The sequence below is a fragment of the Hylaeus volcanicus genome, chromosome 6 (genome assembly GCF_026283585.1).
Source record: "Hylaeus volcanicus isolate JK05 chromosome 6, UHH_iyHylVolc1.0_haploid, whole genome shotgun sequence".
Classification (NCBI taxonomy): Eukaryota; Metazoa; Arthropoda; class Insecta; order Hymenoptera; family Colletidae; genus Hylaeus; species Hylaeus volcanicus.
The window spans coordinates 14,104,878-14,125,762 of NC_071981.1; the positions used below are offsets into that span (position 1 = coordinate 14,104,878).

General features: G+C 40.2%; 3 protein-coding genes across 4 annotated transcripts in view; 2 read left to right on the top strand and 1 right to left on the bottom strand.

Annotated features, from left to right (window-relative positions):
- LOC128877999 (probable glutamate receptor) overlaps nt 1-744 on the top strand; it is a 38,257-nt gene extending 37,513 nt beyond the window's left edge. For both annotated transcript variants that reach the window (XM_054125739.1, XM_054125740.1), the window contains 2 exons: nt 153-427; nt 486-744. In XM_054125739.1, coding sequence (XP_053981714.1) covers nt 153-427; nt 486-744 — 534 coding nt within the window. The remainder of the gene's footprint in view (nt 1-152; nt 428-485) is intronic.
- A 7-nt stretch (nt 745-751) lies between these two features.
- Nucleotides 752-2,235, bottom strand: LOC128878001 (dynactin subunit 5). Its single transcript, XM_054125742.1, has 4 exons — nt 2,059-2,235; nt 1,802-1,989; nt 1,575-1,686; nt 752-1,486 (listed from the first exon to the last, which is right to left on the bottom strand). Exons 1-4 carry the CDS (start codon nt 2,104-2,106, stop codon nt 1,289-1,291), a joined length of 546 nt encoding a protein of 181 aa, XP_053981717.1. The 5' UTR covers nt 2,107-2,235; the 3' UTR covers nt 752-1,288.
- A 532-nt stretch (nt 2,236-2,767) lies between these two features.
- Nucleotides 2,768-17,379, top strand: LOC128877998 (protein PTHB1). Its single transcript, XM_054125738.1, has 12 exons — nt 2,768-3,067; nt 3,251-3,339; nt 5,317-5,581; nt 6,069-6,337; nt 6,808-6,938; nt 9,278-9,455; nt 9,895-10,143; nt 10,679-10,918; nt 13,224-13,516; nt 13,879-14,049; nt 14,506-14,643; nt 14,902-17,379. The coding sequence occupies exons 1-12, from the start codon at nt 2,793-2,795 to the stop codon at nt 15,139-15,141; spliced, it is 2,538 nt and encodes an 845-aa protein (XP_053981713.1). The 5' UTR covers nt 2,768-2,792; the 3' UTR covers nt 15,142-17,379.
- The last annotated feature ends 3,506 nt before the right edge of the window (nt 17,380-20,885 follow it).

Here is a 20,885-nt window from a genome sequence, read left to right on the forward strand (position 1 = left end):
GTGCATGTATTACTTATTAATAAAGCGAAAGAAACTTTTCGGACAACCTAATATTTCAATTTTAATCAACAGAACTTATATTATTTTGAGTTATTTTATAGCGTCGTGCGTCATAATCGAAACAAATCGTCCCTTGTTTCTTTCTACCGTAGTCATTCCAAGACCCGGTAAGAAGAGCCATCGTGGACCAGAGGATCGAGCCAAAGGGTCAGAAAAGCAATTGGATGGACATTTCAGAGGGTGTTCAACGCCTCAGAACCGAACTGTTCGCGTTTCACGGCGAGCGTGGCACGACTTATAAAATAATCCAAGAAACTTTTCGGGAAGAGGAGAAATGCGGAATCCAGGAGATTTTTATGTTGGGCGTGCTGGACCCACTTATGGCTGTTCGAATGCGATCGCCGTACAGGGAGATCGTAAGAAACGTGTAAGGCTCGTAGCGAAATGCAAAATTCAACATTCATCGGTCAACTAGTCGTTTGCAGAGCTCTTTTGATGCACGAGACTGGCTTAAAATATCGTGAGGAGAATCGGCTGTACACGGATAAGCCCGAATGTCAGGGCCAAACGAGTTTCATCAGTATTGGGTTCACTGAGTGCTACTTCGCGTTGGTCTCGATGGGATACGGCGCACTTCTCAGTCTCGTTGTATTGGCGCTAGAAATCATCTGGTACAAAAGGTATGGTTGGGCAATTATTCGAACATGCACCGAAAGGAAGAAAAATGTCAGTGTCTTACGATAACTAAATCGAGTTACGATAACTAAATTTTATTTACCTTTATTTCGATTAAATTCAAATTAAGTGGTATTTTTTATACACAATAATTAGTTAAATTATCTTTATTAAATTTGAACCACTGAATTTGGTTTCTATTAAGTATAAAAAATTAATAAATAAATGATAGAAAGGAATTAGAAACTTTTAATGCTTCTTTGTTTTATTTGATTTTACTGCATTTATATTGCTTAATCGTTCTCAAACCTTTTTGAAGTGGCTCCTACATGATGGAGGTCCAATGGACTGTTTTTTTTTTACTTTAATTCGCAATAAACTTTGTTCTGAATTGTAAAACCATTCACTTCAAAACGCGTTGTTTCGCAGTCGGAAAACGATAACGCAAGAAGGCAATAACCCAGAGTGGTGGGAACCTCCGTGTAAACAAACACCAATCAAAGATCCAGACATCGACCAAGGATTCGATCTAACACTTGACCAGATAGAGTAAACGAGTACAAAATGTAATAAATACATCCTCCTATATACACGATATACACAGAACAGAACGTTAACCGCGAGATGGTATAAAATGCTGGTAATAATTCTTTGTGAATTCTAGCATAAGGTCGAGTGTACAATCGGGTAGATCGTCGACCCGTTTTGCAGGACTCCCAGCGATTCGAGCGAAGGAAGGAACTATGGTCTCTGGTGGAACCACGGCTCCATCCTCGATGTAACAGCAATCCTTTAGGATGCACCTCCTTCCCTACATAGTTCGACACATGTTTTCTCTTAGAAACGTAACTCGTTACTCTCTGCCATAGATCTGAATAAAATATTTATAGTGTACATACGATTACTGCATTTTTTCCTATGTATATGCAAGAACCAACAATGGCAGCATTTACAACTGCCCGTTCTCCTACGAACACATGGTCTCCCACCGTCAGAGGAAAGAAGGCAACACTGAAGAAACAGAGAATTTGGGTATACGACGAACTAAATCGCTATGGTTGATATAATTCGTGTACGAACTTTGTTGCGAATTGTCTTGTTACATCTATCAGAGAGAGGAACTTACCCTTTGCTAAACTTTTTGAAGGGCGGCCTTATAATGGCGTTCTTACTAATGATGCAATAACGACCTATCCTAATATTGGCTAAGTCACCTCTGATGATAGCATCCGACTGCACGATTACTTTCCCGTGCAAAACAATATTCTGCGAGCCGCAGAGAACGGTTTGTCTGCTAACCTTATTCCCAGAGGCCTAGAACGTCGAAATCGTGAGAGGTTATGTAGACGTTTGTTTACCGATCTACAGTCCATTTTCTCTTACCGTTTCGACGTACTCCGCTTTGCTATAATAAATATCTTGAGGTTCCATATCGACCCAGGACCACGAAAATGGGATTGAATCAAGAACAGTTTCGCCAAATCGAGTAAATCACAACAGAGAAATCTTGGAACCACTTGAAACTGTCTAGTTGACACATTCGGTGATTCGGTCAACGCGATATATACTAAAGCGCAAAAACTGAATAGTGGCGCCATCTGTCGTCGAACGGTACAACTACGAAGCCCGTAGCGGCAATTCGATTTATTTGAGTTAGGTTATCGAATCGACATTTTGTCACTTATTGGTAAGCTCGAACGTTATTTAATTTATGAGTATAGGAGAATATAGAATGTAAGATTCCCTATTCTCATATATGAAAATATTGACTGACATTAATGCGTTGATGGCTCATCGATTAGACGATTGATCGTTGAACCTACAGTTCGCACGTTCGAGGACAGTTCAAAGGAAGCTTGTCTCCGTTATTTCTCTTCGGCTTATAAATAAATAAATAAGTAAGAAATACTTGTCTTTTCGAGAGATAAAATGGAGCATATGGAATAGAGTAATAATGGCGGTTCAAGTTCGATGTTTTCAAATGACGGGACCATGGCAACGGTGTGTAGAAGTTAGATACGAGCAAGTAGTATACGAATAGGGAAGCAGTGCTGCTACAGCAGTTTCTCTGAGTGGTGTCGTTTGTCGAAGGTGAATATGTATGGAGTTTTCCAGTAATGTCGTTGTTCAAGACGAAAGAATGGTGGCGAACTGTTTGCGGAGCAAACGAAGTTTTCGACAAACGTAGTTTGATGGTAACTGCATTGTTTGGCGAGGATAAGAATGATGTACTCGTGGTGGGCAGTCATGATGGTTACCTGAGAATGTTCAGTCCCTCTTCGCAATGGGACGAAGACACGAAGTGTCCGTCCAATTACAAATCCACGGACACGATGATCGAAACTCGAATCGCTGATTGCATCGTTGACACCAAAGTGGGGAGATTTGTATCGTGAGTATTATAAACTTCTAACAGATGCGAGCAATTTTGTAACAATGTTACTTGAAGCACCATTTCAAGGCACGTGTGAAAATATTTTTTATTTTCCATTTCGAATAAAATTTCCTCGACTTCGATTCGACGTAAGAGGAGAAAGAAATTGGGAAAAAATTGTGAATCGACTTTACGTTGCAGAGGCTCGCAGGATCTTCGACTGGCGATACTGACACCCACCAAGCTGGTCGTGCACCACGTGAATCTGACAAGTGGATCCACCGAATATGGTTTGTTGTATTGTTTCTTTATCTTAAGGGGGGAGTCTGGTCCAGCTAATGTATTTTTCAAATGCATATCGTTTCCAGATATAATTAATTTTTGTTATTGAAACTTTTTTTACATATAAAGGCACGTTCAAAGAAGAAAATTTAACAGTTTAGATTTAATTTGAATGTATACGTATACGTATAGATATACATAGTAGTCGCAAGGAAAGGATTCGGTCAAAATGGTGGGACGCATAGCTCATCGAATTTTGATCCGATTCACTTGATTCAACGCTTAACACGTTCACTGCCAGACTAAAACTCTTCAAAATTTCTACCGTGTTTAAATTTTATTTACAGACTATTGAAAGCTGCGTAACGAAACATTTATTTTTGTATTTAGTTTCGTAACTTCATCAAAATTCAAGTATTTCGTTTAAATTCATTTTCTATGACACTTAACTTTCAGAATGAATAGTTTTTATTTTTCAGTGAAAAGCACTGTCATCCATATATGGGTGACGTGGCGATCAACGTATTAAATTGAAGGTAATTAAGTTCATATCCTAATGAATCTTGACTCTTAATGAATTATTATTATAACATAAAGTTATTACAAAATAACGGCCGACATGTATCGTTCATTTTCATGTTTTTTTCCCGCCATTTTTGCAATTAACAATTTTTTTTTGCAAATTGAGGTTCATACGCTTTTTACGTACCTACTAAGAAAAAAATTTCTGATTTTTATCTATCAGATGTTTTCCCAGGGCTCCACGTGTCCCACCGTTTTAACCGAATCCTTTCCTTGCGACTACTATATCTATATATGTATACATTCAAATTAAATCTACACTGTCAAATTTTTTCTTTGAACGTCCCTTTATATGTAAAAAAAGTTTCAATAACAAAAATTAATTATATCTGGAAATGATATGCATTAGAAAAATACGTTAGCTGGACCAGATCCCCCCCTTAACACCTGAGATTTCATGGTTCAAACTGTGATCGAATATGGTCGGCTGTATATATCCCTATCTCTATAAAAAAGAAAATTGAAATACGACAGAGAAAAGAAGATGGATTAAATTGGACTCTTAACGCTCTCTTTATGAATTAAAATATTGAAATGGACAGTAAACTGATCACTAGAGTGGACTGGACTCGACTATATTCGGCTAAACTCGATTTTCAAATCGTTATCTCGAATAAAATTGTTTCCGTTAACGAAGAGATTGCAACGATCGTGCATTCTTTGTGCGACCTTTGGCGAGCTCGAGGCAGTTTTACGAGAAACGTTGTCGCGAGAGAGTGCCTCGAGCAAAGATGAGTTTACGTCGAACACACTCATATGCTTCGATGCGATAATCCCATGGCAAAGCTTCTACAGACGCGGTCCTTTCTCTTTTCTCCCATTGTGAGGAGGTTGTCTATTCAATCGAAAACTGTACAAATGAAGATTTATCTCCTAAACCATCATCGGTACCAAGTAGCAATCCTATACCAACGCCATCTTTTATTCATTATAGGAGTAGTCTTTTGGACTAAATTTTCTGTTGGACTAAAAAACCGCCTTTCCCATCGTGATCATTGTTTTGAAAATGTACCGAAGCTGAATGGATACAGTCAGACCCATATGTATTCGTTCTATCGAAGAAATTTGTTTAAAATAAACGATGGGCCTAATGTTTCCAAATAAATGTTTCATGATAAATACGTACACGAATAAACTTTACGCGCGTACATATTTATAATGAAAAATTTCTTTGGAAATATCAAACCTATTATTTAATTTAGACAAATTTCTTCGATAGACCTAGAGGATGCGAATACTTATGACTGCATATAATTATCCATTTTTAAAGATCCGAGCTCCTCTAATAAAACAATTCCCAGTCAGCATCGATTCCACGATGACTGAAATACGAAGGGAATTAAATGGAGAAGAAATTGTGAATCGACTAACAATAATATGTATCATTGCTTTACTTCCAACAGGAGACCGTTGCGACTTGAAGATCGCGTACGAGCATTCGTTGCCACGATTCCCAGCATCTCTGACGACAGGGCCCTTCGGTGGTGCACGTGGCAGAGATTTCCTCTGCGTGCAATGCTTGGATGGGACGCTCCTCTTCTACGAGCAAGAGGTTTTCGCGTTTAGCCTCGTTCTTAGGAATCGCCTGCTACCCGAGCCAATCGTCTACGTTTCGCGGAACGACCTGTTCGTCACCGCGAGCAGTCGTTGGTTCATCGAGTGTTACAGGTATTATATTCACTCTGTCGCGGAAGAAAGTGGAGAGAGAGAGGTGCAAACGGGGAGTGGCCAGCTCCAATTATAGTCATGCATAGATAAGATGTACATTAACACGTAGAAACAATTATTAACACTTTATTTACCGGGAGCCTATTTATAGGCTTTTTAATTCCGGCGTTTTAATTTAGCTTTTCGAATTTATTTACCGTGTTAATGGTTGTCTACTTACATGTTCAGTTTTTGGAAACAGACTTGGCTTTCTTAGTAGTACTTAGTAATAGTATGAAGGAATTATTGTCAGCCTAGATTGGCATATGCTACTGTAGAAGATTCTTTTTTGAATTAAAGACTGTTTCTAAATAGCCCAGTAGATAAAGTGTTAACAGTCCTGAACCTGTTCATTATTTTTTTGTTTAATCTGGAAGTTAATGTATATTTCAATGTATCAGGGGGTCTATTGTGTCGTATGTACTACGTCTATTGCGTGTTTCCGTAGGTATCAAAGCATGGCGGAGTCAGCGAGGAGCAGAGAGGAGTCCAACAACATGGACCAGCGCGCTGAAGTCGAGAACCTCGAACCAGACTCGAGCTACAATATCGGGGAAGCTCTTCTGGATATCCAGGCCGTCACCCTGAGCAGCTTCGAGGTTGGGATCGTAGCGTTGGGCGAGAAGCACCTGTACTGTCTAAAAGACAACTGTACGGCGGTCAAGTACTCGAAGAGGCTGGAGTACAAGCCACTCTGTTTTCGAGCTTACATTATCGGTAATCCACACCTATCTTCTCACGAATTCGATAAGAACCCTTAACACGTTCACTGCCAAACAAATATACTTTAAAGTTTCTACTAAAATGAAATATTACTTAACTATTGGAGACTGCATAATCAAACGTTTATCGTTGTATTTATTCTTGTAATTTCATCAAAATTCATGAATTTGGTTTAAATTCATTTCCTTTGATGCTTGACATTCGGAATTAATTTTGTTAGTTCTTCAATGGAAAGCACTGTCATCCACATGTGGGTGACATGGCGATCAACGTGTTAAAGGCTTCCTGTTAGCCCCGAGACCCAGAGACCTTAATGTCCTGAGCTTTTTGAAGCCGAAATAATCGTCCAGACGTATAGGCTAGTTGTTATCTGTCATTATCGATGGCTAACGACACGACGACGCGTTTAAGTAGTTTTAATAGGCTGGAGAACTTGGCGCTGTAATTGACTGCGGCACTTCCAGAGCCGGACGGGAAGTTGATGGTACTCGTAATTGCCGACACGAACACTCTGATGATTTACGAGGGCACCACGCTCAAATGGTCAGCGCAGTTGCCTTTTGCTCCGGTCGCCGTCGCTAGGGCACAACTGCAGGTGAGTCGTGTGGCAGCTTCCGTCTTTCAACGATTGGCTCTTCTAGATCATGGACATGGTTGCAAGACGATCCAAGAATAGTCGCAAATTGGGAGTATGCATAGGCGCAAATTATTAGGTGTTTACATAAGTTTTGTTGGTTTCAGTGCTGGATTATTTTATTAACTAAATGAAATCAATACGTTTCCGAAGTAATTAAAAATGGTATTATGCCAACAACTACAATCTGTTATTTATATCTTCCAATACAGGTTGACCAGTCACATCAATATCATGAACACTTACACTACCGTTTAAAAGTATTGACCTTTGCTGGATAGTTGGCGAGGGTCCCTTAAATTAGAGGGGACTGAGGGGACAGAGTATTACGCGGATTAGGCTCGTTTCGCCCAAACCTCCCCAGTTCCCCCTTTTTTTGCGAACAGTCGCATTACATAGTCGTATTCTGATGACTGAATAGCGATCCGATAAAAGTTTAGGTACGTAGTTTAATTATGCTTAGCATATATTTATAATATTATGTCCGAGTACTTTTGGGCGCTAGTGTAGTTCAGAAATGCAGATGTATCGCTTTCTAGCACTATCTAAACGTAGTCTACGAAACTTACGCATACACCAAATACTTGAGAGCTGGGATAGTAACCCCAGGGATTCGATACATCTAAAGATTGCCTATTCAAAGATGGAATAAAAGCACCAACCGGTTCCCTACTTTGAACCATCGGCCCTAAAACACTTGCTATCCCCCAAAACAGTTGTATGTGCCTACATTCCACTCGAAGAAATATCTCAAACACCTATAATGGTAGCCAGCAAAGGGTAGGATAAGAGGACGCACGCGGAGAAGGACAAACGTCGTCAAGAGTTATCGTCCCGAACGTTATCTTCGCGTTATCGTCCCGCACAGCGTCCAGCAAGGTTGCCGTTGTTGTCCTTCCGGGAGATATACTAACTGCCGGTTCATTAATTGGCTCGATACCGAGAAACGTGGTCACCGTCGGTGCAAACGTAGGGGTACTCGGATGAGACACCAGAGGACCAGTCACCTGCTTTCTTGAAAGGTTCCTGCACGCTCCTGAGATCCACGAATACATTTTTCTAAGTAGAGAGGCTGAGAGTCGGTCTAAGAGGCTAAGAGACCATTCACAGGGAAGTTAACTTCAATTTCCGTTAAGCTGCCATTCCTTCCACTTGTCAACAAATCGTAAAGAACGGGACTATCGTTTCTCGTGCAACAATCACCTTCTTGGAGAAGACGGTTCTAGGTTCACGTATCCCAGGACATTTGAGACTTTCGATTAGATCATTTCAAAACGAAACGAAAATGTTTTGATCGTAAGGTACAGTGGGTGTAGAAAGTATTCGTACACCGATCGATTTCCAAAAAAACTATGTAAAATTGTAATTTATAATAGATAGATATAATAGATAGATAGAATAGATAGATTACAAACAAAAATAGCTATTTATGTAAGTTACGAAATTAACAAGAAAAAAAACAATTAATCGATAGAAATATCGATAGCAATAAGTATTCGCACAACTGTTCAATTTTTAAAACATCATTAATAAAAAAAGAAATTTACATTAATTTATAAGTATATAATACCTCCTTCGTGTGATTTCCTTTTGATTTTATAATTATTGCAACTCTTCTAAGCGTTAAATTAACTAAATTATTAGTTACTCGAAGTGAGATCTTCAATTCCTCTATTAGAGATATTTTTAAAAGTACTTTACCGGAAATTTGATGTTTTTTAATTCGTACGGAGCAATAAACTAATGTGTTTACGTTAAAAATTCTACTGTAAATGGTTCGTCATAAGAATCGTACAAATACTTATTGCTTCTACACTTTTACCCACTTTTCGCATTTTCTTGTTAATTTCACAAATTATATTAACTAGTAAATGTTGTTTGGACTATATCCATTTTAGAGACTTCCGAGAATATGTAAAATATCATTGATTATAAAAAAAAGAAGTTAAGAAACTACAATTTCACAGAAAAGTTTTTTGGGAAATTGATCGGTGTACGAATACATTCTACACCCACTGTACACGAAAGCGCTAACGAAGCCGTATCTAAAAGGTGAAAAGATAACCTAGGTAATTTGAACGTAAAATCTACAAAAACAGCACTTTCTGACACATCGAAGAAAGAGTTTCTTAGGATGGTAAGACAACAGTAATCCAATCGTGCTAGGCAGAATCAGTAAAGAAGCCTCACTTGAAGCCTCTGATGGACCTAAGACGAGACATCTATTTTTCCTCCTTTCTTTAGTGGTAGAATCGAGATAGTTTAGAGGTGGAACAGAGATAATCAATGAATGCTTTTAGCATTTGCAAGGCGCAATAGTCGTCCTGTCGGATGACGGCCGCCTGGAGGCTTGTTACTTAGGTTCGGAGCCAGGATTGTTCATTGCGCCACCGCTTCATCCAAGAGGATACGATTACGCAGCCGCGGAACAAGAGCTGACGGAGTTGCGAGCACTATTGAAGATGAGCAAAGCCTCAGGTGAGACCCAAATGAGACAGCTTCGATGCTAATCGCAGCAAAAATGTTATGATAATTATTAAAAAAACAACTTTCTTTAACGACACCTAAAATGCATGCTATTTTACAATTTCTACAAATTTATTTTTTAAGCAAAATAGTTATGGTAATTATTAAAAGACAACTTTTTTTCAGCAATAGCTAAAATAGATCCTATTTTACAATTTCTGAAAGTTTCACAAAAATTGCTTCATAAATAACTAAGTTATGATGATTTTATTAACGTACAAGTTTGTCGAAAAACATTCGGTCTTAGGCGTTCTGACAGTTACTTAGCGATCCTGAATGTGTCGAGACGCGTGTATGTGATCCTTAAGAACGGAGTTGCATCATTGTCTCGCGATAGCCAAATTATTTCTGAAGAATAGTAACAAGACTAATTGGTCGCAACGTTGCGCAGATGACAAAACCAGTAACGCCACAGTGGACGCCGAGCTGATAGTCTCAGTGAACGTTTCGACAGATTTAGAAGGTAGCGAGAGAGCCGGAAACGAGGACGTCTCGGACGATGACACGGAAGGGCGGCCATTTGTGTGCAAAGTCGCGATAGAATTGTCCTCGTATGCCACGATACACGACGTCCAGATTTGCGTCCAAGTCAGCAAGCCCCTGATTGCAACGGAGGACTTTTTCGTCATTCCCAATCTGTGTAAGCGATTAGTTGATCACAAATTATCGTGTATCTAGCGTGAAGCTTTGTTAGTTATCATGGATCGATTATAATGTAAAGGTTTGTTAGTCAGAGGGCTTGACAATAAACTCGAGGACCCTGCCTCAAAGGGTAAAACCACTCTAGGATTTTCAAAAAATCGATTTTTTTTTGCTTAAACGATACTTTAGGGTCATAAAGATAATACGTCATTTGATTTATCGTGAAAAACAAATGTTAAAAGGTTGAATTATCGATTTTGCCGCAGCGCCTCAGAGCGCGATTAAAGTGTTTATAAAACTTTAAACGCGTTTTTCTCGAAACCACTTTTTTCAAACTGTGAGGACGGATTTCTCAGTGAGTATTGGATGGATCGATTTGAAATTTTTACTGAGATGCTTATTTCGAGACAATACTGTATAACGAATTAGAGCAGATGTTATAGAATTTTACTAAAAGATATTCAACTCGGCTACCAATAATACTCGTTTTATATGAATAGGATGATGCTAGGATGAAATCTAAAAAATTTCAGGCGAACGAAGCACGACGGAGACGACTGTTTACGTGGACGGAGATCTACCACCGATATCCTCGGAGGTCGAGATCGTCGTGACTTATCGAACGGACACTGGCGGTCTGCGTATCGTTCGAAGACTCGCTCAACTTCCGCTGAAGATGATGCTGAGGAGCTGTCCCCCTGAGAACGCCACCACCTTTACGACTGTCGTCAAATGTAACGATCCTCTCGTTGGATTTACTCAGCTGTTTCCTGGTAAATTCATCGCTAATTTTGATAGTCGATGGAATTGTTACGTGCGAAGGCTTCACTCTGTTTCGTAATTTCTATCAGACCTCTCCTCCGTGACATTTGCCCTTTCGAGCGGATGTGACCGCGGCCCTTCGATAAAGTTTTTACTAAGAAACTAGGGCGCGTCGCGGGACTGATTTCCACGGAAAAATAGGAGCTAGAGTAGAAAGCATTCGTACGCTGATCAATTTCCAAAAAAAAAACTGTGTAAAATTGTAATTTATCAACTTATTTTTTGTAAACCATGTCATTCTACATATTCTCGGTAATCTCTAGAATAGATAGATTACAAAAAAAAAAAATAGCTATTTATGTAAGTTGCGAAATTAACAAGAAAAAAACAATTAATCGATAGAAATGTTGAAGCAATAAGTATTCCCACAACTGTTTAAAAGTACTTTACTGGAAATTTGATGTTTTCTAATTCGCACGGAGCAATAAACGTGTTTACGCTTGTTTTTGTTAATTTCACAAATTACATTAACTAGTAAATGTTGTTTGGACTATATCTATCTTAGTATTGCTGTTCAACTTGTATAAATGTTCAAACTTATGCGCAAGCTCCTATAGGTAGTCTTATTTGCTTTTTTGTGACATAATTAATAATATTCAGCAGTATTTCGCGATCAAAAGAAGCAATACGGTGGTGCAACAGTGCTGCCGCGTTGTCTGAGCTAACATACGCTGCTGAATATTGTTAATTATGACACAAAAAAGCAAAAGTAGACTACCTATAGGGGCTTGCGCACAAAATTGAACATTTATCTAGCGGAAACGACTATTGAGAGGTCTGAAATTTGCATCGTCGAGACAAAAATACGACGATACGCAAGCCCTTGCAGTTCCGTGTACGTATACAGTGATGTGGAACTGTGTGAGTGCGTACGAGCATATACAAGGCACGAGAGTCCACTCCCTTAAGAAGACCCACAGCAATACATCTTTACCGCTCGAGGTGTATTGCATAATAGAAGTTACGAGGCCAACTAACAATCGTAGTGGCAACCCCACGTTAGGCATACGTAGGTGCGTCCACGAACGCACATCCCCGTTAACAAAAATTGTGCAAACGACAACTATCCTCGGCAGCGCGGCCGAAACAAGGCTCTCAGCCCTCGGCTCGTAACAGAATCTACAATAGGTTTGAATGAAAATTGGTATTCGAGAGTTTTTGAAATAAAAAACTTCGGGAATAAAAATGGTAGCGGCGCCAGTAGAGTGCAAAGGGTTAAACTATCGAAATAGAAAGATCGGTGGTCCCTTTGAATCTTTTCGTCGAGAAGCAGATAGGAGGTGGGGCTGAGGAGAGCACGACCCCCTACCGTTTTCTCCTCTGTTCTTTCCGACAGGCTTTCGCCGACGAAAATTATAGCCCGGGATATGTTACGATCAGAATCGGGATGTTTCGGATGGCCCAGGCCACCTAATACGATAATCGTTGCTCCCAGCGGCTGCGATCGCCCTGTTCGGTTTTCTTCTTTCTTTTACGGACGCTCGCCGCGCAGCTTGGCGCACCTGGCCGATTTCTAACCGTGTAATTTATCGACGCGGCGAGACCGCTTGTTGGGCTCTTTCGTTAACTTAATCACGATCGGGGATGGGTGCGTTCGACTGGTCTTTTGTAATTGAAACACATCTGAAATACCGACCGGACGTATCGGTAGTGAATGTATTAGTACCACCGACGGGTATCTGGAGGTCTCCGCGTCCCTTGGAGGTTGAATCATAAAAAAATCACCAGAAGACTTATCGCAATGTATCGTTGAAGTATCATCAATCCGTAAATCGTAACGAATTATCGCTAATTGAGATGAGTAATTATCAATCAATATCAATTATTACGATTACGTTTAATTAGCGATCATCGACCACCATTGTGACCGTCGATCATCACGAATCATAATCAAAACGTTCTTTGACGTCATAGAAGGTCGAAATATTAAACACCTTTCCATTTCACTATGATTCGTGTTAGGATAATAATAATACGTCATCTCATTTTGAAGTATCTGCGATGGTCTTAAAACCTTTGGAATTTTGAATCTTTCGACGGTGTTTCCCCTTGAAATAAATACTTTTTTCTATCTAATTTTACGTTTCGACGGTTCATCCAAGGAGGATGTTCGAACGTAGAAAATCACCGGCTGGAAGAGAAGCTATTAGTCTCCCTCGTAATTTACTCTACGCGTTGATAATTGAAAATAGAGGATACGCTTGTTTGAACACGTAATAGGCGGTGCTGCAACTGTCAAGAGCGTTTGCATTTCAGAATTCATCGGCGATCAGCTTCAGAGACAAAGGCAGAACTGGAACGCGCTTGGATTGCGGCATGCGAGGAGCCGGCACGCTGTCACGATCGTTTCCGGTAACGCGACCAATCGATATCGGGTGCAGTCCAACGACGGACTATCGACGACCTTGGTGGTCCAACAGCTGATCAACAGGCTGAAGGACAGAACGAGTGGCAATCACACCGCGACTATCGGCCAGAATCACATTCAGCTGGTGCATTCGCGGTTGGAGGCTCATTTTCTTGCTCGTCGAGAAATCGACAAAATAACGGTAACGATGATCGTTTTTCTACTTCTTTATCTCTCGAGTCGAACCAAAATCCTTTTATTTGTGGATGGACAAAGATTAAGGCTGACTAGTAAATGTCCTGAGAATTTTTTAAATAGTATTATATAATACTTCAAAGTGATTGTGTAAAGGGTTTTCTACGAAAGATAGGACGAAAATTTTATTTTGCTATTTTATTGTATTAGGCGTGTGCAAACGTTTCCTCCGTTTCGATGGTGGTGTATTGCTATTAGACTGCGGATATTACGCATTTATGCCCGCAGATGAGAGTGTATCAAACGAACGTATAAATCGGAGATAGTAGATCATTTTTAAAACACGAATCTCTCGTTTTTCGTCATCAGGGCGAGATTGGGCTGCTGACGATTCAATTGAGAAATATCGAGAGGAAGATGCTGAGAGCCGTAAGAGAGAGGAACAACAAATCGTTGCCAGACACTGGTTTGCCGTTCCTTTTCGACTTGACGTATCATGCGATTTTGGAGCACCTCGAGAAACTTGTCAAAACGAGAACAGTAAGCCCATACACATAGTGTACTGCTTGGAAAATTCTTCTGTATGTTTTTGCGTTATGTTATGTTATTGGCATAGAATTTGGCATAGAATTGGAATAGGCATATGTTATATATATATTTCAATATATTTATTGAATTACATAGGTGCCATTTTGTTCCACAACCTTTCCACCTTTTAAGGGATGTATGCATGTTATTTGTTTTCAACCACTTCAATATATTCCGAATAATATATATATTACATTCAAAAACACGTTTGAATTTTAATATGTATTTATTGAATTACATAGGTGCCATTTTGTTCCACAACCTTTCCACCTGTTAAGGGATGTATGCATGTTATTTGTTTTCAACCACTTCGATATATTCAGACCTGTACCACCTACCAAAAATCGACATGGACTTTCCGGACAACCCAATACTTGTTACTTCAACGATACTTGTTCCCCATTGCAGGAACGCGAGAGAACTGGCCACGAACTTTGGTGCAGCCTCAGACTGTTGCTCCTGTTGCTGCGACTTAACGCAAACGAAGAAAAGTACGCAGCCTTGGAGGCAGCTATTGGCTTTCAACCACGACCATGCGATCAACTGGTAAGTATCTACGTTGTCATCCATCAGATTGTCCGAAAATATCCACTAGGCCCAGAGAAAATTTGTATCGATCACATATCCTATGGTCTGGTATAAACGTCCAACATCTCTAGCCTCTAACAGGGTTAAGGACCTTGCCTGCTAAACTATTCATCCTGCTGAAATCCACCAAGACCTCGGCGCTTGCTACTTTAATACAAATAAAATATGATAACTAGGTCAAATCCACACCGTCTCAAATGTTGTTTGATGTTTAAGGACTGGGAAGAGATCGCTGACGTGGCCCTGACGACCCTTCTCAAATCAGTCTCGAAAAAGCTCGGAACTACGGAAAGCAAGTCTTTGACGTGGAGCACAATCACACCGATCGCGTCGAGCAAGGAGCTGGCGAAGCTGAAGAAACGTCTGGTTCACGCGATAGAGCGGTTGGATGAGTCCAGGGGATCAAACATCGCCGAGGTTGAGCCCAGCGATGGTAATGATCTAGCTTCTGCTTAGACTGGGAGTATATCGTCGCTTTTTCTTGCGCTGTTTAAAAAGGATTGACTAAGTCGTCGACTTAGTTAAATTTGACTAACTCAAGTAACTCGGAATCAGACCGAGGAAAGAGTATTAAAATTTATAAAAATATTACGTAGATACCAAGGTTGATTATTACGGAAGGAAAATAACACGAAGATAGACGAGTACCTATGAAACTGCAGACAGCGCAATTATAACTAGTGAAATTATAGCTACAATGAATATTTTTTGAACAATGTAATTTTTCATGCTGAACATCGGTCAATTGCGAACGAGAGAAACATGGATATATTTACGTTTTTCAGAATGACTGAAAAATAAAAAAATAAAACTGAACTTCTGTTCAGTCTTGAACCTGCTCTGTCGTTGAATAAACCGGAGATGCGGAAAACGTTGAGCGTATTCGATACGCGTCCGTTGGTCGATGACCGTCGCGGTACCATTTGCATGCAAATAAAAATAGTCCGAATGAGACTGTGTTCGGACTTATTTTCATCGGGAAAACCTCCCCAACCTATTAATAGTACTCTCACGGAGTACAATTCGAAACGTAAATGTATTAGGTTTTGTATCAGCAGCTGTCACGATGGAACGCATGCGGCTCGCTTTGAAGTTCGGTCAGGGGGTTTTGAATTCCATAGCTGCAAGTCGCTGGAATCGACTCGGTCACTCGAGCTGAATAAAGTTAGGGTGATCCTATTGGAAGTGTATTCAAGTGTATTCAAAAAAGAAAGGCATACGTCTAACATATAATCGAATAAAGTTTTGTCTAACTCTGGCATTAACCTTCGCATGCATATTGTCACACGTTTGTTAATAATAGGAACCATTGAATTTTCCATGCATTCCTTTCTCACTCTCCTAGACGTATCCAAATCGACGACACTTAGAGAGGCTGAACTATTAGGTTGTCCAGAAAGTTCGTGGCAATTTCTAAGAAAAATTCAAAGGCATATAATATATATACATGTACTTATTGAATTACATAGGTGCCATTTTGTTCCACAACCTTTCCACCTTTTAAGGGATGTATACATGTTATTTGTTTTCAACCATTTCGACATATTCAGACCTGTACCACCTACCAAAAATCGACATGGACTTTCCGGACAACCCAATAAAATAAATCGAATAACTCGAAAACAAACAGAGATAAGGAAGAATGTTAACTACAAAACTTTCTCAATTTCACACAAGGAATAACATAAAGTAACCTAAATTTCCATACAATTGCAGGTGGCGCCACTGCACCTTAGAAAGTTCACGATTTCTGAACTTTTCTCGCTGAAAATTCATCGAGTCAAAGTCGAACCTACAATATTACCAAAAAATGAAAAGAAATGAACTGTTCAACCTCGAACCTGTTCTTTTGTCGAACAAAGCGCACACGCGAAACACGTCGAACCGTATTCAAGGCGCGTGCGTTGGTCGACGATCGACGCGGTAACTTTTACGTAAGGTACGCGTGTCTTCGACGCTCGGATAATTTTATTCCGCGATTCACGATCCACGATCCGCGATCCTCGATCCACGGCGTGCCGAGCCGACAAACCCGATGAAACGCGCGGCTCGAATCGCCGCGGTGATTCATTCTGGCGCCGCGATTCTGCTTTTCCGAGGTTAATTAATAGGAAGAACGCGGCCCGAGAGATCTGTCTTTGACTCGGGGCCAACAACAGTGCGCGCTTTGTTTGAAAATTTTCTTATAGTCACGCTGGTGCCTCGATCCAGATAATGCGAGTAAAATATCGTGTGTGACGAAAAGTGGAGAGCTTTTCGTCGTCGCGACACCCGAGCAGCCCCTATTCGTTAAGGTGATGATAGAAGATTCGCGAGATTCGAATCCGCATGTAACTTTTTTTCGATAAATTAATACTGTTCATCGTGGCGGAACAATTACCATTAGGGATACTCGACTAATTTTTCGTTGAATTTGAATTCTCGGATACATTGAGCGATTTGTGTAGTCGAAAGTAATTTGAATATTCAGAGACATCGGGTGTGCGTGTTAGTGTGCGATTAAGAAAAGTTAAAAATGGAGAATAACGATTGGACTGTGGATTGTACGCATTTATCGCGTACACTAATATAGGAAATATACAAAAAAAAATGTATGTAACGCGTGTAAAATATATTATATTAATTTATATAATGACGTTAATATATTATTTTGCAAACGTACATATATATTTGATGTATGTTTAGCATATTGACATATTCTCTTATACCAGAAATGCATAAAATCTGTAGTTTAATAATGATGAATGAAACACGTGGAGAAGAATGATAAATGGAAGCAAACGATGACGAATTAAGAAAAAATGATAAATGGAGGAAAACGTGAACGAGGTAAGAAACGATTTCGATGAAGAAATAAAATCGTGTTGGAAGGCAGCGTTTCCGAGTAACGGACGAATAAAATATATTACGAACAGCGGGCAATTTTTCAGTTTGAAACAAGCAACAGCCGTTTCGGAGGAGCACGGATTTTCGGAGGTGATTTCTGAGAATATATTTTAAGAATAAAGTAAATTTCGAAAGCCGAACAATCCCGTTACGTTCACCGTGGGATTACGTTATTTCTGTCCTTGATCGTAATAATAGAAGCTTCGCTATTTTTTCAATATTTAAAAATGTATACGTCTCGGCGATTCAGATATACAAAAGCTCCAGTTAACACTCCACCTTCCCGACATTTTATTTGTTCCTACTTCTACCAAAATCGATCGAATGACTGATCTTGAAGGGACTTTCTTCAATTAAATGCAAAAACACATCACGTGGTTCTGAACGCAATAATACATGAAACAATTCTATGTAATTTCTATATTGTATAAAAGACCTGCACGTACAAATTTGAAAACAGTCATTTAACCAGTCTGTGATAGGCGTTAACCCTTCGTTTACTGACGGGACTTGTAAGTTACGTCAATTTTCTCATGCTACTGTATTAATTAAACGCTTTGAAACCTATTGTGACTTTCGAGTCCACTTCTATGAAGTGCGTTTCTAATTATTGGATGACAGCACAAGCTTCTTTTTCTTTCGGAAGCTTGTTCGAGACAACTCTATAAGATGATACAAGACCAAGATGGACGCCTAGATTTTAAAAACTTTTTAGAGATTCGATAAATAAAGGGTTAATGTCAAAACTCGTCCCTGAAGAAGTTAAAGTTTCTTTTTCTGTATCCAGTTTTGGCAACTTAGCAAGCGTTTGCCCCCCTCATCCCTTGTGGAACGGTTTATCGCGTTCGAGGAGCTTTTGTTCGAGGTCGATTCGAGGAACTCGCGACGTTGGTCGTCGGAAGCGGCGCGTTAGAGGAAATACCGCATCCTCGATGAGGCATCGAGTGACAAATGGATGCGCGAATCCTCTACCCCTCCCTGTCTCTCGAGCTGACCGATCAGCGGTGCAGCCGAGGTCCGCGTTCCTCTCCTATCTCTCGTTCCCTTTGATCGTCTTCCCGCCACTTCCCAGGCCTGCTCTTTGCTCGACGAGGGGACACGCGCGCGATCGGTGTCTCTGCGGAGCGCGGATTACGCGGAAACTCGCCGCAGGCTTTGTAATCGTCCTTCCTGGAAGAAAGAACGAGGATCCGAACGAGGGAACGATCGAGCTCGATTCCTGACAGCGCTCGAGAGACATGCGGCGATAGAAGTGCAGTAAAGTCTCCTTAAACGCACAAATTTCCCTACGATACATGTATTAGGTTGTCCGAAAAGTTTCTTTCGCGTGTTGCATTCAATTATTTTCTGTGCCAGTGTTTATATAAATAGACAATCTAATTTCTTAGACATCGATGCTGTAACAGTAACGAAGCGAAATGAATCGTACACAATTCAGTAATGTAACATAAAACATACAATATCGTGTATATATTAATTATTAATAAAACGAAAGAAACTTTTCGGACAACCTAGTACAAAAACCATCCCCACCATTGAGGAGTATACCCCTTGAGGGGTCCAAGAGTTCGATCGCCGAGTAGTTTAACACGATCCGGGATCGGATACCTAGGTGAGACAACGCTAATGGAACAATAACATTTTCTTTATTGTCCTGGTGTTATCTCTCCGTTCTCTTCTTTATTCGCCGTCCTTCTTTATATTCGAAGCTGGTCGGCAAACATAAAAAAATATACGAACTCTACTCGTACTAGAAGTTTGCCTCTCTACAGCACCAACAATATATTGAAAATTGTCACATCTCACGTCAGTGGCAAAGTCTGCGTCACTCGTGATTCGAGGCACTGTGTCACGGGTGCCCAATGACCCCTGCGTCATCCCAGCCACTGTGTCCTCCATAAAACTCTATGATAATTACGGGACTCGGTTCAACGTGGATTCTTGTCGCCCACCCACGGTCTTACGTCATTTCAACAGTGTCAAATGTAGCGTGTCTGTTTAATCGAGTGACTTCTCATGTGGAGAGTCTGCGTCATTTGTTTCTATAAACACTGCGTTACTCTGCATGAAATCACCCTGGAGCTCTAGGTAAACATTTCTGGACTCGATTGTATTAGGTTGTCCGAAAAGTTTCTTTCGCTTTATTAATAAGTAATACATGGACGATATTTTATGTTTTATGTTACATTACTGAATTGTGCACGATTCATTTTCCTCCGTTACTGTTACAACATGAATATCTATGAAATTAGATTGTCTATTTATATAAACACGACCACAGAAAATAATTGAGTGCAACTCGCGATAGAAACTTTCGGGACAACCTAATAGATGAATCCTTGGCATCTTTCCATAACCGTATATTATTATTTAAACATGCCTTTAAGTGAATAAGCGACAATTCGTCTGAGTTTGATTTCTCTGTTAGAACCCACTGGCCTTTTAACAGCACGGGCACCTCGGGATCGCTAAACCCGTACTGTAACTGCTATCAAGCATAGCTACAGCCCCTGAGAGCGAATCAATGACTGATTTACCACACTCCCCTGTAGGATAAAAAACAACAGATGTAACAGTTAACTAGAAACCAGCAGATACTTACAAACCATCAAACGTCCCTTGATAGATCATACCTCCATATCCTAAAAAAAAAAAAGAATCATTGCAAACTTAGCCACTCGCCCAGAACGATCGAAGGATCTCACGTCACAAGGTTAACTAACTACTCGTTTGAAACTCAACCGAAGCAGCTTAATTCCTTTTAGGGTTACAGCCCCTGAGGGTTCTGCACTAGAGGTATGCAAGATCGCCCGAGTCCCGGGATCTTGAACTTCTTGATGGAACGGGAAGTTCGAAGAGGACAGTTGATGGCAGGACTTATTTGTTAGATAAATAATTAATATATAACTTGTATATAGAACAAAGTGAAAATACCTAATACATACGTTTAACAACATTATTAGAGTGAACATAATCTATCACCATGTCTTAAAGATATTAATTACTTATCTCACAAATAAGTCCCGTCATCAACTATCCTCTTCGAACTTCCCGTTCCATCAAGAAGTACGGGATTCGAGCACCGCTTGAATCGCGGGATCCCGAGCCAATCGAATGTATCGGGATCTCGACCGAACTTTTCCGTCCAATCCCGATCCCGTAACTCTCGGGATCCCGCACAACTCTATTCTGCACACGTCCTATGAGCGATGCTTGAACGTGCAAAGAGCGTAAGCGCGAATCAGGCTTTACTGCTCGTCTCGATCCCCCCTCCCTGGGAAGGAAACAATTCTCTGGTGGTCAGGGACTCGCGA